At 42.9% G+C, this 17,251-nt stretch overlaps 1 protein-coding gene across 2 annotated transcripts in view; it reads left to right on the plus strand.

The window, feature by feature from the left end:
* The window catches only part of LOC114874670 (discoidin domain-containing receptor 2-like), a 124,541-nt gene that overhangs the window by 45,156 nt on the left and 62,134 nt on the right, over nucleotides 1-17,251 (plus strand). For both annotated transcript variants that reach the window (XM_029184171.2, XM_029184180.2), the window contains exons 2-3: nucleotides 10,812-10,993; nucleotides 15,046-15,151. In XM_029184171.2, coding sequence (XP_029040004.1) covers nucleotides 10,891-10,993; nucleotides 15,046-15,151 — 209 coding nt within the window. In that variant the 5' untranslated portion in view covers nucleotides 10,812-10,890. The remainder of the gene's footprint in view (nucleotides 1-10,811; nucleotides 10,994-15,045; nucleotides 15,152-17,251) is intronic.

The following is a 17,251-nucleotide window of genomic DNA, read 5'->3' on the forward strand; positions in this document are numbered from 1 at the left end:
AAGTCGGGTATGCGAGACACGACGTACCGGATACGTCGAAACACCAGCAACCCTGGTTCATTGTGTCGACGCTAGCCGCGTTTCTCTGGCAAGTAAAAATAAAGAAGGGACGGCGTGAACAGAAGCGGCAAAGAACGGTCGACGCTGTGTGGAAACGGTGGTGAAATAAAAAAGAATGAAAAAAGAAGGGAGGAGAAAGGAGATGGGAGTGGTAGAGGCAGATGTGATAAATGGTAATTGCGCAAAAGTACCGCGGAGGACACGAGTAACACCCGTTCCTCATTAGAGGCTTGTTAGGGCGCCGAGACACAGAGTGACGGAATGCGGAGGAGAAAAGCAGAGGGCAACGGAGAAGTCGCGTTGCCGCCCTCGTCTTTTCTGCCTTTGCACTCTTTGTCCTCTTTCTTTACTCGACGACTGTGTTCTTGTTTCGGGTCAACCGGGGCCGTACGCTTCTTTCCGTCTTAATAACCAATCGCTTTGATCGCGTCATTGGTGAAACACTTTATCCTTTGTGTTTCTCCCTTTCATTTAGAAATACTAATCATTTATTTTTTTTCTTAATAAAATTTTTATTTAATTAATTGCCTTTGAATTGCCTTTGAGCAAGCTATATACCGTGATTCATACTTCAGTCATTTTTACTTTTTAATAAATATTTAATTAGCTAATTAAAAAAATGTCTGATAGAATGGACGATGAGTTCCGATGAAAATTCCAAGCAGTCTGTGTATTAATTTTCCCCTGACGAATTAACTCGTCGTCTTTGGTCAACGGGTTAACGAATTAGCGTGAGTAGAATATCTTCTTCCGACACTCTTTTATCCGGATGGTTTTCTTTAATCTTTATGAAACAGCTGCCGCTTCGAAATCACGTTTAATCGCGCTTCTGAATCGCGTTCTTTCATGGGTGGCTTCTCATAGCGAAGCTTCTCCTCTGGTATTTGATTTAATAGGACGATATAAAAGGGGTGCGCACGGTTTTCTCTGTCTCTCTGTATCCTTGTCTTTGACGGGGAGAGATGTTATTTTGAAAATGTGGAAGATTCCTTGGGCACAAACATGTCACGGTAGGACGGGCACATGAAAGGCGTAATTTAAGAACCGCCGGAGTCGCTTTGAATGGAAACTTAAATCACCTCGTTTCTCCTTTTACCCTGAACGCGTTTTCATCGGTACTCTGACGTGCTTTCGTTACGCGCTTCCGTAATTTCTCGCTTTTCCACTGCTCGGATCATTCAGACAGCGAGACATTCGATTTCATTCTCTCGACATCTTTCATGGCAATTCGGGACCATTTGCATTCCTAATTACCTGTATTTTATTCTCGTTCAGACAGAAAACTACGTAGAATCATATTAGATTAATAGCTAATTTGCAAAATGATTCGAAATCAATCTTCCGGTCTCACGAATGAAACCATTGAAAGCGATCGCTTTTAAAAGTTATACCATCTCTCTACTCCATTACTTAATCCAGTGTCCATCAATCGTGGAGGTGCCGTTTAAAAGTACTCTCCTTATTCACCTTAATAGATGAAACATAAAAGGAAACGTTCGATCCTTCTCTCTACTTACATCTACCATGATTAATGATTCCATTGGCTCTCGTTAAGCTCCCTTCTCATTACGCTATTACTTTCTCGCTCTACCGCTTCGTCCCGTGACAATCATTCTCATTACGGATTACAAACCGTGCATCAGAGACGCATTTCCACCGCGTAGATCCTTATCTCGAGTATAAAGGCGTTATCGCGAAATTAAAATCTGTTTCATTCGGTCGCGGACAGGAGGATCGTGCGCTATTAAGGAAGTGAATGTAAAAGAAATTGTGGTAGACCGGATAAAGAATGAAGACGGAGGATGATGCTCCGATGCTAGGGGTTGGGAAAGAGGAGGGTGGAGAAATGGCAAGATAAAAAGAGTTCGAGGGAAGGCAGTTTATGCATGTAAATCGTCGGTCCTGACTCGATGTTTGTTGTTCTTTGCTTCGCCAGAGCGCGTCGGCGTTTTACGTGCCCCGCTGTATTTTATTGCGAAAGCTAACTATATATGTAGATGGACACGTACACGTTTAAACGGGCAAAACGTGCACGCGCACCCGCATCCATATACATGGGTCAGGGTAGCTGGGTTTCGCTTTTCCATCCGCTTTTGTACCCCTGAATTCCGTTCAGCGGATCGACTCACGGTGCATGCACTTTTCGCAGATACACTCGATTCATCGACGATCCATGTATAAGCGTTACGCGGAGATTTCCTATAAATAATGGATCTGATATACGGTGACCGATATCTTTTCCGTTTCGTCATCTACCACTCCCTCCATCCTCCTCCTGGCTGCCAAAATTCTACCGTCGCGTTTCAATCTCTGTCGGGAAAGACAATGATTTATGTACTCGATGTTGGTTTTAGGATGAAAATACAAAAAGATGGAATATGATCTCCCGGGGAATTTTTTTCTTTTACCATTTTAAATAAAATTGGTATTTTCCAATTGAAACTTTCAGATTGGAAATTAAATGAATTCTATTTGATTTTCATCGGTGGAAATAGTCAGCTGTGCAACCTTGCCAATGCCGTCGAGTGACCCAAAAAACGACCGCTAGTTTCCACAGGAGAACGGACGTTCTTTCACCGTCCCCCGCCGATCATTATCGTACGCGCTCATCTCGCGATGATAAATCACGCAAACGACCAATAAATGCCAGCCGCTCGTGTAGGTCAGAGAAACAAATCGAGCGCGGACCGCGAGGTTCCCATGCCCGTGGAAATAAATCCATTCCAGCGATCGGTTAATTAACAGCCACGTCTTACGCAGTTGCGGCAAGCGAAAATTACGCGCGTTATGATGGAATTAATTTTTAAACACGCGATGGATTTTGCGCGTGTAGAATATCTCTGTTCGTTTTAACGAATCATAGAACGTCCGAAGGGTAGATGTGTTGGTAATATATGACCGAGTCAGTATTTGATTTATTATGGAATTTATGCCGGCCTGGTTCTAAAGCAAAGATCAGAATGTGACTCTGAGGAAGTGACGAAAATCACGTTTGGAAATGGCTCAACTTCAATTGCTTCTCACTTGGTCGTCTTTTTCACCGCATCAGTCGAGTGACTCAGCACTGGTTGTCGCCTTTCTTGGACGACTCGGGACCTGAAGAAGACTAACGACTCGCTTAGGAGAGAGATTAGGGTACAGATGAACAAATGCCGATGTCACCGGAGCACGCAGCTAAGTCGAATAGTTATGCAAATATCTCCGCGTGCCGATCGAGTAATTCGAAACATTCCGCTCCTCTATTTATACACCGGCAACGTGAAACACAGCTACGTTTGCTAATATTTTTGCCTATTCGAAACTATTCAGACGGAAGACAGAGATACTCGATCAGTCTACAAAGGTTCTATATTTTCCGACAGGCGACCAAAATATGAAAATATTTGATAAATTTCGAGTTGAATTTAAAATATCAAGAGCTCAGGATTTTGAGATGATAGTGTAATTTTGTGGAGGACTATATTAGCCTACATTTCTTACAAGATAAATTACCTTCTCTTTCAAACACTGTCTCAATTCCTTCTCTCGCTTCATCAGGAAAGGGACAAGCTAAGCTTCCATAGAATCCTAGCCATTTCAGCCGGCTGGTTTTTCAAGACTCGCAACGAAATCCGTTTTTCCTCGAAGAATAATGGACATTAATGGCAGCCACGGAGCAGCTAAACAGAGTTCTCTCGAGTGTTTGCTCGCGCCTTTTCTCTTTCGCCCGGTAATCCGTGAGTCAAATAAAATCATTTACGAGCACAATACAGGACATACTTTCGGCCACTTGGTCCCGTCAGAAAAGTACTCGGCTTAAGTGTTGATTATAATCCTCTTCGAGACGATGGAGATCATCCAGCCCCATTGTTCCGTTCACCTGCGATCAAACGACCCTCTTAAATCCTCCTAAGATGTTTCTTCGAATGTTATAAATAAAACAAACTTCAGTTTCTGAACATTCTTCAAATTAGTGAAATTTTCCAGATTTTCCAAATATTTTCTCCCTCTCTCTTCCTAGTTTCTCTAGGATTAATACACGCGTGCCAAATTTAGGATAAAAACTATTTATAACAACGCTCATTGAAGGAGGCAGACAGTTCTTAATTGACTTTCTAGTTTCCTTTGAACTTCTCGCCTCGTAATCATTAGCTGGGTATATTCGCCAGGATACGAAATTATTAATCATCGTCAAGCTTCGTAGTTTATCATTTTCCTTCGTGAAACAGGAACACTTACACTTGGTAGAACAAGGAAAAGTGTTTCTCGAGTGTTTCTTCTAGTTTTTCCGCGGAGATTCCTTCGATCTGTTTTTCAGACCAGAACAACAGAGGGTGAAAAGCACTCCGTCGATGTGTTAATTGTAATTCAATTTGTCCTCGACGGAGTTGCAGTGTACAGAAGGGACGCGGTGAAATTGCCGAGGGAAACGTGTGTACAGCAGGTCGGCGAGGTTAGTTTGGTGGAAAGCGTGAAAGGGTCCTCTTCTTCAAGACGTACCTCGTCTAGCTCTTTTCTAGCAGCACTCGAGAACGTCGAGTGGTACCGCGTTAGAACAACGACTTTATACAAGTGAAAATCGCGAGTGTGTACTCCAAACGTATGGTGAACAGCCGACTATACTCGTGGCCCGGTTTGCTGCTCACGAAAAATCCAACATCGGTTTTTCACCATCGCGATGGAATTCAAGGTGAAGGAACGATCCGAAGAAATCTTGGAACAAAACGCGAATGTAACGCGAGTACCTCATTTAGAATGCGGTAAGATGTTTGCTATTGAAACGATAACAATTTTCATCGATCGTTGATACTTTGTAATTTAAACGCTTGTAAGAGCCGCGACGGGTATAGAATAATTCTGGATGTAGCGTAGAGTAGAAGGAAGCAAAGCGAATAATCTCGTAGTACGTACCACGAAGTCTTCCCGTTTCTCGTATTCCGCTTTTAAATTTGCTGTTTGAAAGCAGGGAATTGCAAGATTATTTTATAATGATTATTCCTTTTGAAGGGATTCGCTACTCGACAATTTTTAACTTCCTTTTCGTGTCTTTTCATATTCGCTGTAGGTAGAATTAATTATTCGAGGAGAAAGCAGAATATTTTTTTCATCCCCCTTGGTACTTGCACGATCGTGGAAATAATTGATGGGGAGATAGAAAAAGGTAGACGAACAGGGGGATGTGCCATAATGGGAAGTAATTGAACGTCAGTGACAAATCACCGGTCATTCCTTTATCGTTCGTGTGTTACGATAGTGTGTTAGAGGACACACCCGTGCGAGGATATACGGTCCGGGCAAGATGGCTGAAATATTTCACGGTACATCTCTTTAGCCCGACGATCAGTAAAATTCTCCTTTCGTCAGCATTGTTACGGAAAATCAGTGTGCATTTTTCACGAGTCGACGCACAATAGGAAGGGAACGTCGGAGGCATCCGAAGCCGCCTTCCATTGTGATTCTACCATCCGCGTTTTTCTTTTGCGAAACTTCATCCATTTGTTCGGTTGGATCGAAGTTTGCGGATGTTTCGCAGCCATTCTGAACCGAATGCTACAGGTACCATTCTGATAAATGGAAAGTCGACCGGCCCTCGCGCACAATGCCATAAATCTCTACGTCACGATACACGCTTCTCGAATAAAGCCCTCCATAATTCCGTGCTATCTTATCCGCGTCGATGTCTGTCGATGCGAAACGATGCGAACGTTATATCCAACGATCCTACCTTACCGAACAACTGCATCTTCGAAAATCCATTCGAAAACGAAAGAGATCCACTTGGACGACGTCTATCCAAGAAACGTTTCACCTTTATCCAGTCACGTTTATGATCGTCCCTCTTGTTGCCGGTTTCGTCGCCTGCCTCTGACAGAGTGTTTGACGCGTAAATATTTGAAGAAACGACGACAGTGTACACGAGGGAAACACCACTAAAGTTCGTACGATGACACGAAAACCAGCTTCTTTTTGGACAAGCGAAATGGATCGGACTCGTCGAAGCGTGCCGTCGAACAGGACACCAGGATCATGTCGAGGATCAAACCACAAACTTGTCCCGATTTCTTTGTCCTTTTTTCTTCGGAGAATTCGCTCGTTCATTGTTGTGATCAAATACTACGTGAAAAAATAGAAGAGAATGGATTTTATTCTAACCCTCGGAAGGCGGACCATGGAGAGAGGCACAATTTTAATTTAATTCTGTTCTTTTAAAATTCTTTCCATGTATGAAACCTTTTTATTTAAAAATTATGTGCCACATTTAACTTTAAGTTAATCTTTTTATTTGGGTCACGATTGACCCAGGCTCCGCTATTAAAGGGTTAATTCCACCGCGTCTCCACGATATTCATAGTAAACGTGTTGAATTAAATTAATGCTCCTAAGATACCATCTATGGAATTTTGGAAATTCAAAGAAGAGTTAATTAGTAGAATAAAACTCGAAGTGTATAAACGAACTGCGTTTTTTCATCGCCGAAATTCTGTTGGACGACGTGATTCTAGAAAACACGCTGCCTTTTCCCATACGTTACAAGCACACCAATTTGGAAACGAATCTTCCGCCTCGGGCGTTTTACAGATAATTAACCGACATTAACATCCCGTCTGAACAGACTACGCTGCTCGTGTTTCTCCCTCTTCGATGCTCGCGCATATTTTCGAGACGGGTAAGAATCAGTTCTTCACCGATCCCTGAAAGCTTTCATTTCTCTGCTCGAATTCACTGCATTCATTCTATCGTATGAATATTCATGCATAAATAATTTCATTTATTTTCTGTTCGCTTTGGCTACTCCGAGCATTGCCTATCTTTTGTCTGATTTAATCACAGCTCTGCTCTGTTGCAAGAGAAGCATCTGAATTGGAATACCTATTGAATGAAAACGGGTTGCATGATTACGGGAGAGGTCGAAAGTAATTCTGTAAATTCTAATGAGAGAAAATTAATTAATTTTTTTTTCGCGCTGGATGGGATCATTGATCTTCAGGTCGTATTTTGTTAGGGAGGGTTCTTACAGGGTAGCATCGTATTGCTACCTGTTTTATGATCCATTCGCGTAATTAAGGTCAACGAGACGGTCCGTTGCTAACGACTAGCTTTTTTGGTAACCATTTTGTCGCGAAATCGATCCGGTATCGCAACGTCGATTACGTTTTAGCGCCCCTCGCAATAAAGTATCCGCTACGTGAGCTGCGTTTAATTGCGAACAAAGTTCTCTGTTTACCGAAGAATAGATTAATGTTCTTTTGATCGAACATTGAACTTGCTAAAACAGCACAGTCAGAGCGGAATTATATTTTATCCGATGAAACAATGTGTTTTATTCGTGATTCAGATATCGCAATCACGTTTAATCTCGGGTTAGTGAGAGAGGGGCGGAGGGAAGGTTGCAAACAACGTTGCTTACAATTAGAACGTTTAGTCAAGATGCAAACACCACAGTACCGTTTCAGCAATACAAAGTGAGCAGGAGGACAAACAAAGCCGAACTATATAGGGGCTTGATTACGATAACCACCCCAATTGAGTTCTAACTCTCTTCGCTACTAATTGTCTAATTGCTTTCGCTCTTGTCCCTCGCTTAAGAATACAATTTTCTTCGCGAAATTCAAGGAAAATTCTCTTTTCCGTGATTATAGCAATTAAGAAGTTCCAAATAGAAATTTAAATTATGTCTGGAGATGAAAAATTACATTTTAAAGTATGGAAACAAATGATAATTTACCCAATCTTAGCTTTAATTTAGAAGCCTCTGATTTTTGTTAAGATAATTCTTCTGTTGATTGCTGTTATTTTTTCTTTCTTAGGATGAAACACAAATCATTCGACAAAAATCCTAAGCCCGTGTTCGAGCGCACTAATTCATTCGACAAAGAAAAGAAACGAGCCGACGTAGCCATATTTATCTCGATTCTATCATTTACTAAGCAGCTTTGTAGTCTGTCGGGCTTATGTCGGATCGCAGAAGCGAGCAGGTCGATCGTTCATTGTTTGATAAAGTCTCGGATCCGTGGATTATAACTAATGGGAAGAGGAGGAGAGGAAGACAAATCGCGAGGAGGAGAAGGGTGTCGCGACGCGTGTGCCGGGTTTATGCGATCGAGAATCCTTAAGCGCGCGGCGCCGCCCAATAAAATATGCATGCACGCTCGCGAATCCGTGTACGTACCGGTGCTTTACATCCCACGAGACGTTGTACTCGTAGACGTTTCGCGTGTATTAATCTGCATAAACTCATTGCTATGCAAACGAAGAGATTCGACGTCGAACTAGGATATCACGGGGAGCCTTCGCGGCTTACAGCCTGGCTTAACACAAGGGCCTTTGCGTTCCTCGGGGTGCACCGGGGGGTGCACCCACCCTTCCCTAGCTACGCATATGCTCGCGAGGCGCGTGTAAACAAAGCGTGTACAATCCGTCAAATAATACAGATTGCAATTAATTTTCCAGTTTCTTTCATTTGAGAAAAAGTACAAATAAATCCATGGATCGATGAAAATATTGAAACCTTTTTATAACATTCCCAGTTCGTTCCTCTTATCTTTTGATTGAGACAGAAAAACGAGTCAGTCTAATCCAACGAGACAACGCGCACCTGTTTCGCGGCCGTCCTAGCTCCGATTATTATCTTCTGCTCGCTGTGACAGCGAGATGAAAAGAAAACAACCGAGGAATAATTTCGTTATTGGAACGGCGATCGAGCAAGTGACGGGAAATTGATTGGAAAACGTTTCGTCCCGGTGGGTAGGTAACGTCGATATAAGAGGATCACTTTTTCTCCTCGTGAACGATGATCGAAGAAATTTGCATAGCCTCGAAATTTCCAAGAGAATCCGCGAGCACGGTCAAGCATCCCTTTGATAACATTCCCTCCGAACGAATTTCATCGTTTCCGTGAACGAAAGTCCTCGCTGCTCGTAGAAAGTTCGTATTCAGCCTGTTACAGACGTAGTAGCAAGCGGTTGGAACACTTTGTTTGATCAGCAATCGAGACTGGCGTACTTCCAGCGCGCCATAACGAGTGGCAATCGTGCTGAAAGAATTTTCAAACGGAGAAACAGGCCTATCGTACGTTCTTTTCCGAGTCGAAATTTATATTTCACCTTCGGTTGAAATTTAGATTCCACTTCGGACTTATAAATTGTAGAGGTACTGGAGATTCAAACTCGACTCCCCGGTTCCACGAATTCACAAATTTTAAAGTAGAAAAAAGGATATACCGTGCGGGCACCAAAATGTGGATTTTCCAGCCTGCCAGAAACACAAGTCGTCGCATGTATGTTTAATGCGAGCACGCGAGGCCTACGACCGAGCGACTTCTTACTACCATTCGCCATTATTTATTCACTTCCGGCGCAATTACCGGCGCGTACTCCATCAAAGTCCAGACACCGGGATCGCACCTTTCTTACAACCGACCTGGTTGTCATCCCCTAAGGCAAACAGAGAACCACGTCGGGACACGCGTCTCGACGTCTGACGTGTTACACGAGGCATTGTGTATCGTCGAACTGATAAATCTATAGCTATCTCTCGCACGCTCGCTCGTGATTTTGAATTAATTATTTCAACTTACGATTCACCGTGCCACCTGTCGCGATACACACTTTGAAACGAGGGAGCGCGAACGGTAGACGGCGATGCTGGTTTCTCTTCTCCTTTTCGGAGAATATAATTAGAAATAATTGATTGGAAAATGAATTAGCGATCTTACCACCTGAATTCTACCGCATTTGTTAATTTTTTCAACCCTAATTGTAGAGGTGGTTTTTCAATTCGAAATATAATTGAAAATCATCTTTATATTGATAAAAGTTTGAACGCGTAATTAGAACGATAAATTTATATTGTTTCTAGGGAATAAAAATAAATCGAATAATACAGAAAAAACGGCCTCTGGTAGTTTTTTAGTTAGCATTTTCAGCGTGTTGTTTTTTCGACTTGGTTCGGGGTTGTTTCGCCGGTGAATCTTTGTTTGATCGGCAACAAACCCGCCCGCGCGTTTGTTATTACTTTCTTTGTTTTATTCACGGTAGATTTTTTCGGGCAAACCGGAACGGGAAATTTTTCGATCGTAATATCGCGAGCAAATTTTTTTCTTCACTGAGTCAACGCAACTCCATCGTTCGCTTTTCATCCCTTTCAAAAGAACGCGGATTAACACCGAGGGAAATGTACACTTTTCCAGGAACTTTGTTTTCTTTCAATTTTTCCATTCATCTTAAATGGAATAACTTGGTAAATTAAATGCAAACTTCGATTATACGCAACAACAAAGTTGCTTGAACTCTACGTTATTATCTTTATTTTATTATCTACAAAACAAAATTTGGGCTTCCTCAAAATATTTATTGAATTTAACAAATTGTAAAGAATATCAACCCCTTCTGTAAGAAGCGTTCTCTATGCAAAGGGCTGAAATTTTAACGACCCTACAAATTGTACTAACAACAGTCTTGAAAAAAAAAAAGAAGAAAACAATATATCACGAGTACCTGGAATCATAAGAACTTGGAGTATCGAAAATTTGAAAAAATCTCGTTGAGGAAGCGATCGATAAAGTACTCGGGGAAACATTGCACCCGAGGCAACGTTATCATCTCCCCTTAAGTTTCCTCCCTAACGAAGTCATCGAACTTACCTTGGAACGCGAACGTTTCGACGAAACGATCCGAACAACTCCTCTCGAAATCCATCGTCATCGTTCTTTCTCCCCGGGCTATCGTTAACCACGTCATAACGGTTGCGTTTTGTTCATTTTTTTGTTGCAGGTTGACGAGGCAGAAATGGCACGGCCAGAGTCACGGTGAGAAAAGGGCGAGGGTGAAGCCCTCGCGCGAGACGAGAGCTATGGTGAAAAGCTTCGGTTTCTTCGCCAGAAGGGCAATACCTGCCTGCCACCATCTTTTCCTTTTTCTCGCACTGGCCGCAACTACGACCGCCGTAGACCTCTGTAAGTATACATCCAACCTGTAATCTGGCAGGGAGCTTTGTAGTTTTCTTTTTTTTTATCGCGAAACTTCCTCCATAAGTTATTAACGAGCTTAGACCGTGATACACGTGGCGAGAGCTGCTTGACCGCCAGTCAACGAACTTTCGATCCGGAATCGACTTTGCCCGCGTGTATGGCAAAAGCCTGCTTCCTCTGCACCCCTCGCCCTCTTCGAATCGCTAACTTTCCGCCAGAAGTTGTATTTAAACAACGTTCGGTACGTTGCGCAAGAGAGACAGAACCATGGGAACTCGTGAACGAACCTTTGTATGATTTTGTTTGATACAAATTCCGCGATTGGTGGCTGGTAACTTTTGCCTGCTAAAATTAATGGAAACTCGCGAATCGAAGGGGAAAACCATGGAGTTATAAATGTCTCGAATCCGCAGACTTCCGTTTTAAGTGACTCGATGTGCTATTATTATATTTTTATTCGAAACTTTCCGATTAGTATCGTGGAGTTTTCTTGCTGATGATCGAAATTGATTAACACGGTTTTATGAAGTGGATGGAAAAAATTCAATATCCTGATTGTAGTCGATATAATGTGAAATTTTAACGAACACTTTAGCAAGGTGGTGATACGGCACGTTATCGTATCGTTTGCTAAAAGTACGATTGGATAACTTTTCAATTTAAACTTTCCTTCGTTCGGAACGCTGTTTAAAACACATAAAAATTATTCAGAACGTTGAAGAAGGTGGTGCCTTTTATATCAAATAAGAGCAGAAAACCGTCTTAGCCTTCGTCGATCGAGGATGCTGAGATTTAATGGATCAATAAACGTCCAAGTAAATTTTCCATGGTCGACGTCTCGCGAGTTACTCTCATCGATCGTTTTCTCGATCATGAAACCTCTGTACGTACGAAAAAGCGATGTGCATCGATTTGCATGTCGGAGTGGCTTAGTCAGCATCCAGCAGGCCCAGTTAGTTTCGTTAAATGATTCGTCTGCGTCAGCCATACGATACTTTTCCATGTAACGAGTTCACTCGTCACAAGCATCGAAATTGTTTGGACACCTCTTTAAATTCCTGTTTCCAGCCTGATACCATCAGGGTTCGATGGTACATCTTGGAAAAAAAAGAGGAGCACGATTCATAAATGCAAACAGCCGACAGGTGCTTCGTAAAAATGCAACACCTCGTACCATTAATTAGGGTTTCCAGTTCATTAGACTCGTCGGACGTTTAAAAGTTTCCGTATTCAAAAATATAATATCTCCGTACCAGTTTACTACTTATCGTGAATCGTTTCCACGAGACGGGAAATTTATGAACCTGTTGCTGGGCAAAACATCGCCAGATTTTCGGGACGAAAACGATGGAGCAGCTATTATTTCATAAGACGAAAGTACCGACTGTTAAGGGAATTTTTGTCGACCAATTAGAACTAGCTTCGAATAATACACCGGTGGCAAATCATTTTTTCTTCCCGAACAATGATTCATTATTTTCTTTCTCCCTTTTAATACTTTGATTAACTTTGATCCCCTCTGTGTGTATATCAAAAACAAACTTCGATCAAGCAGGCCATCAATCATCCGAGTAAAACATGCCAGTAAGCATCAATAACAATCTATATCGAGGAGACAAAGGGTCTGGTGAATCAAGTACGTCGTGCTATTATTATTAATGAAGCCTCGATATATCGGGCTCTCACCCCCCGAACTAGCAACCCCTCGCGCTCCAACTTCTCGACACCCTCCCGCTACCAACGAACTTGGATCGTTCTTCGCTAAAATCCATTTCCTTTGTCGGCACCAGCCACCGACGTTGAGATATCGCGCATGTAAATCGATCGTGAATAACGATTTTGAATGACGAAAAAGCTGTTGGATCGTAACGACGTCCACGAAGACGCTCCTTGTCGCGTCAGCCTTGTTTGGCGTCTCTTTCAACGAGCTACCCCTTTCGACAGAGTCAGCGTCGTCTCAGGGAAAACATCATTAATTACTTCTGCTCTATTGACGCCTGGATAAATGGTAGCCGGACGAAGGAAACTTCTTCTTTCGTTACTTTCCAGGAAATTTACATCGCAATTAGGAGAAGCAAATATTTGATACAACCCTTACGATGGTGTTTCCAATTTTGTCTGTTTTTATTAACTTTGAAATGGTCACTCGAGTTACATTAATAGACAAACTACTTAAACGTATAAGAAAACGAGGATGAGGAATAAAGAAATGTGAAAATTGTTATTACGAGAGGAGTTGAAAGTAGCTTGAAGATTTCTCTCTACCAATGAATCTTACAGTTTAACATTCCCATCTGCGTGGAAGTTATTACCTGTTTCACACCATTAGATCTCTTCAAAAGAATTCTTCCAGCGAATCACACGATGTTTACAAGAATTTATAAATAGGCCCTGTGAAGAGTAAACCGAGCGAGTAACTCAAGATGATATTCCTGTAGCGTTATTTTTACGTTCGCGCAAATGAATACGAAAGAACGAGGTAAGTTAAAGATTGCAATGAAGAACTTAGAAGAATAGGACGAAAACAATTTCAAACGTATAATTATTTCAACGCAACTATTCTCTTGGAAATCCAGCCTTCGAGAAATCTTTGAAGGTACTAAAGAAAAGTGAAGATAGTTTTCGAGGAGGAATAATGAAATTACAGGAAAGTTACTTCGTTTCTGGATTCGAAACGCAGACAACTGCATTTCTCGAGACAAATTAGCAATCTGTAGAAATTTCATCTCGCGATGATAAGGCAAGTTCGGATCCAGCGGCGGAATACGAGGGATTCATCCGAAGACGGTACAAACTTTTACCGATATTAATGGCCCACCCACATGCCCACTCTGTTTCTCGATGGCTTAACGCGGATTCCTTCCGTTATAACCTCGAATTCCCCGCCATTAATTCTCGCGGAGTCTCTGGCCACTCGAGGCACAAAGCTGCAACCTCCCATCACGTTGTTCCGGTGCACCTGCACTCGATATCCGGCATTAGGCATTATCGTTATTCACCCTGTGCTACCTCAGTTCGGGCAAACGATGCACCGGCAAATTTTACCGATCCTCGTTTTACTTGGTAATAGAACTTCGATATGCATAAATTGCAATCGATGCTACCTTCATTCTCCCTTCGCCCATAATCGACACCATTATCTTGGTAGAATCAAACGATCTTGCGATAAGAGAATTCAACCTGTTCTTCCTATACCGCAAAGTGTTTTGTTTCGAGAGGAGAAAATGGTATCTCTTTCAATGTTTTATCAAGAGGTGTGGTAGTTTACTTATTACTATGTTCTTGCCCCCAAGGTTTCGTTTCTGTAAATATTTAATCACCTTCGTTTTCACCCTATTTTAAAATGATAGCACATTTTTCTTTGAAAATACTTGATGTAGGTTGAAATATGAAAGGATCCTCGTAAATCGTAACCCAACTTTCATCGGTCGACACGAACATTCTCTCTATCGATAGAATCTCTGATGCGACACGGATGCGAGTTCAATATAGTCGAGCCACCGTTCGAATCGTAATTCCAGTACGAAGCGTTGGATGTATTAAAAGCTCCGCGTCGTGTCACATAGAAGGCGAATCTCGCGTATCGTTGCCAGTACCGAGGCTTCGAGGATCGCGCAACGACGCGTGACGGGAAGAAAACCGTAAATAACGCGGATACTCGTCGTTGGAAGACAATATTGTATCAAGATAGGCCATTCCTGGTAGCAGGATACACTCGGTCCCCGTAACGCTGCCGTGTTCCCCCATGAAACAATTTGATCGGTCCCCGAGATACGAAAACATTGAGGTAGTCCTTGCCGTCATCCTAACTCTTGCTACCCGTACGAACCAACAGACCCGGTCATATACAAGAACGTAAACCGGCTCTATCCGTTGCATTCATCTCGGTTTAGCTGGTTATTTAGCCGTTTATGATCCGGTAGAAGAGCGAGCCGGGGCATCGATACCGAACCCCTTCACCGTTCCCTTTCGAAACTTTATGTAAATCTCGTAGGACGCTCTTTAACCTTTCTGGCTAACGTTTTCGTTTGTTTCAGCCCAATGCATCGCGCCGCTCGGCATGGAATCCGGCGCGATCCCGGACGCGGATATCACGGCCAGCTCTACCTTCGACACAGGAAACGTCGGACCACAGCTAGCACGGTAAGCGTCGCTTTTTCATTTCGATAGTCTGCCCTCGATACCATTCGTCATTCGTATCTATCGGCTGCCTTCTGTTGCGCTCTCTGTACGCCATCGAATCGCAATCGAACGATATATCGACCGCGCCACTCTGGTCCAGGCTAACGCACTCAAATCCCCCCAGGCTAACCCCTAACTCTCCCTCTCTCTCTCTCTCTCTCTTTCTCTCCCTCTGTATACTCTGTGTCTTTACGACGACGTAACACGCCAGCTTCTATATCTGCGAATACACGCCGTTATAACGATGGATTTCACGCGGAGGGCTGTTTCCAACGAGCCTGCTAGCGTAATGGTGGGCATGCACCTCCATACGGAGGGTTGGCCGAGGGATTTCGCTAAGGTTGTTAGGCTGCCGGCTGGAGTTCTGTTGCTAGGGTGATCAGAGTGATTTTAGGGTACATAGAATCCTGCTAGAGCTGTTATTGTGTAATTGAAAGGAATTTTGATTCATTACAGTAGATTATAAATATAAATTTTAAAGGGTCGCTATGAACTTTTACGAATTCATTTAAATTAATTACCTGTGTCATTAATTTTGCTAGTGTATCGGTTTGAGAAGGAAGATCAATCGATAACGTTTCAAAGCTATAGCATACATGAAAAGTGATAGGAGAAACGTTGACTATAGAGCATCGATTTACTGGTACCCAATTATTCAGTGAATTATTCATAGAAAGTGACGATAGGTAGATAGGAAGGCTCGATCGAGAGTATACATGATTCGTTGGTAAGGACAAGGTACGCGAGAAAGTAAATCAGCGCTTTGACGCGAGGCAGTTTAATCGGCCGGGAACTCGGGGGATGAAAATTAATACTTCAGGATTCATTAATCGCGACGGTTCCCGCGCGGCACGGTCGCATGAATACTAAAAACGCGTCGCGTCGCCCCGACTGCGACTCGTTAATACGTAAAATCCGGTTTATCGAGTGTTGCGTGCGCACATAGAAAAGACGTTATCACTAGTAAACAAAGAGAGCAGACCGTTCTCGGCAGGGTAATTATTTCTAATCTGACCGCGGCGGCCTTTTTCCCCTCCATTTATATGCGAAACTGCACGACAACTATTTCACCTTTCTCGCCGTCGCGTCGCGACGCGTCCACTGTAACACGCAGCCAGACCGTCGGGATAAAAAAAAAAAAAAGGCACAAAAAAAATGCAAACAGAGGGGGAAAAAGAGAAGAAAAACGGAGGGAAAAGTGACGGTTCGATTTACGGCAGCACGCGAGAAAGCTGATGAATTCTAATCGCGGCAGCTAATGCATATTCCAGGAAGAATAAATTTTCAGATAACAACGTGCAATTAAATCAACCGGGCTCGCATGTTACGCTACTTTTTCGTACGTGGCACACGTCGTTCGGCTGTAATTAATATTTACACGAAACACTTCCTTCGAAGGAGGAGTGTTTATCCAGGCCGCTCCCCGTGCAATTAATTCTCCACCCGATCGTTCGATAATTCCGCGCTGATCGAATGCATGCAGAGACCGCGTTCCATATCTATCCTTCACCATACATCGACCTGTGCTATCGTATCGTCTCTTTGCCAGTCGAAAAGCAATCTTCGTTCAATGACGATTTATCGTTTAAGATTCACGTTTTTTCATGACTTATAAATGCGTAGGAAATTGTAAAAATTTCAATTATAAGATTAAAATTGAAATACAGCAGTTCCTCGCGATAACACCTTTAATAGAAACCGAAGCACCTTCACCCCTGTATAATACAATTACCACGAAAGGATGTTTGACGTGGCCTGAGGATGTTGAAAGAATATTACACCTGGCTGGTAGGGCAAGGGTTGGTCATGTTACGCCTCTTGTAACCCACGGTGCAGCACATGAATACGAGATGCAGCGGTAGCGCTTGCGCCGAAATCTCTCTGTTCCTCTTTTAACCACCCTCCCGTCTCACCCTGGTCTCTGGCGTTTAGATATTAATGCGTAGGGTCCAGTATTCAGCGGCGGTAGCAGTGCAACGGCGGTTTATACGAATATTCCATCCCATGGGACATATCCGCTGGCCAGGGTAGCCGCGGTTGTAACTCGAACCGGGGGCCAAC

Source organism: Osmia bicornis, chromosome 5 (genome assembly GCF_907164935.1).
Source record: "Osmia bicornis bicornis chromosome 5, iOsmBic2.1, whole genome shotgun sequence".
NCBI lineage: Eukaryota > Metazoa > Arthropoda > Insecta > Hymenoptera > Megachilidae > Osmia > Osmia bicornis.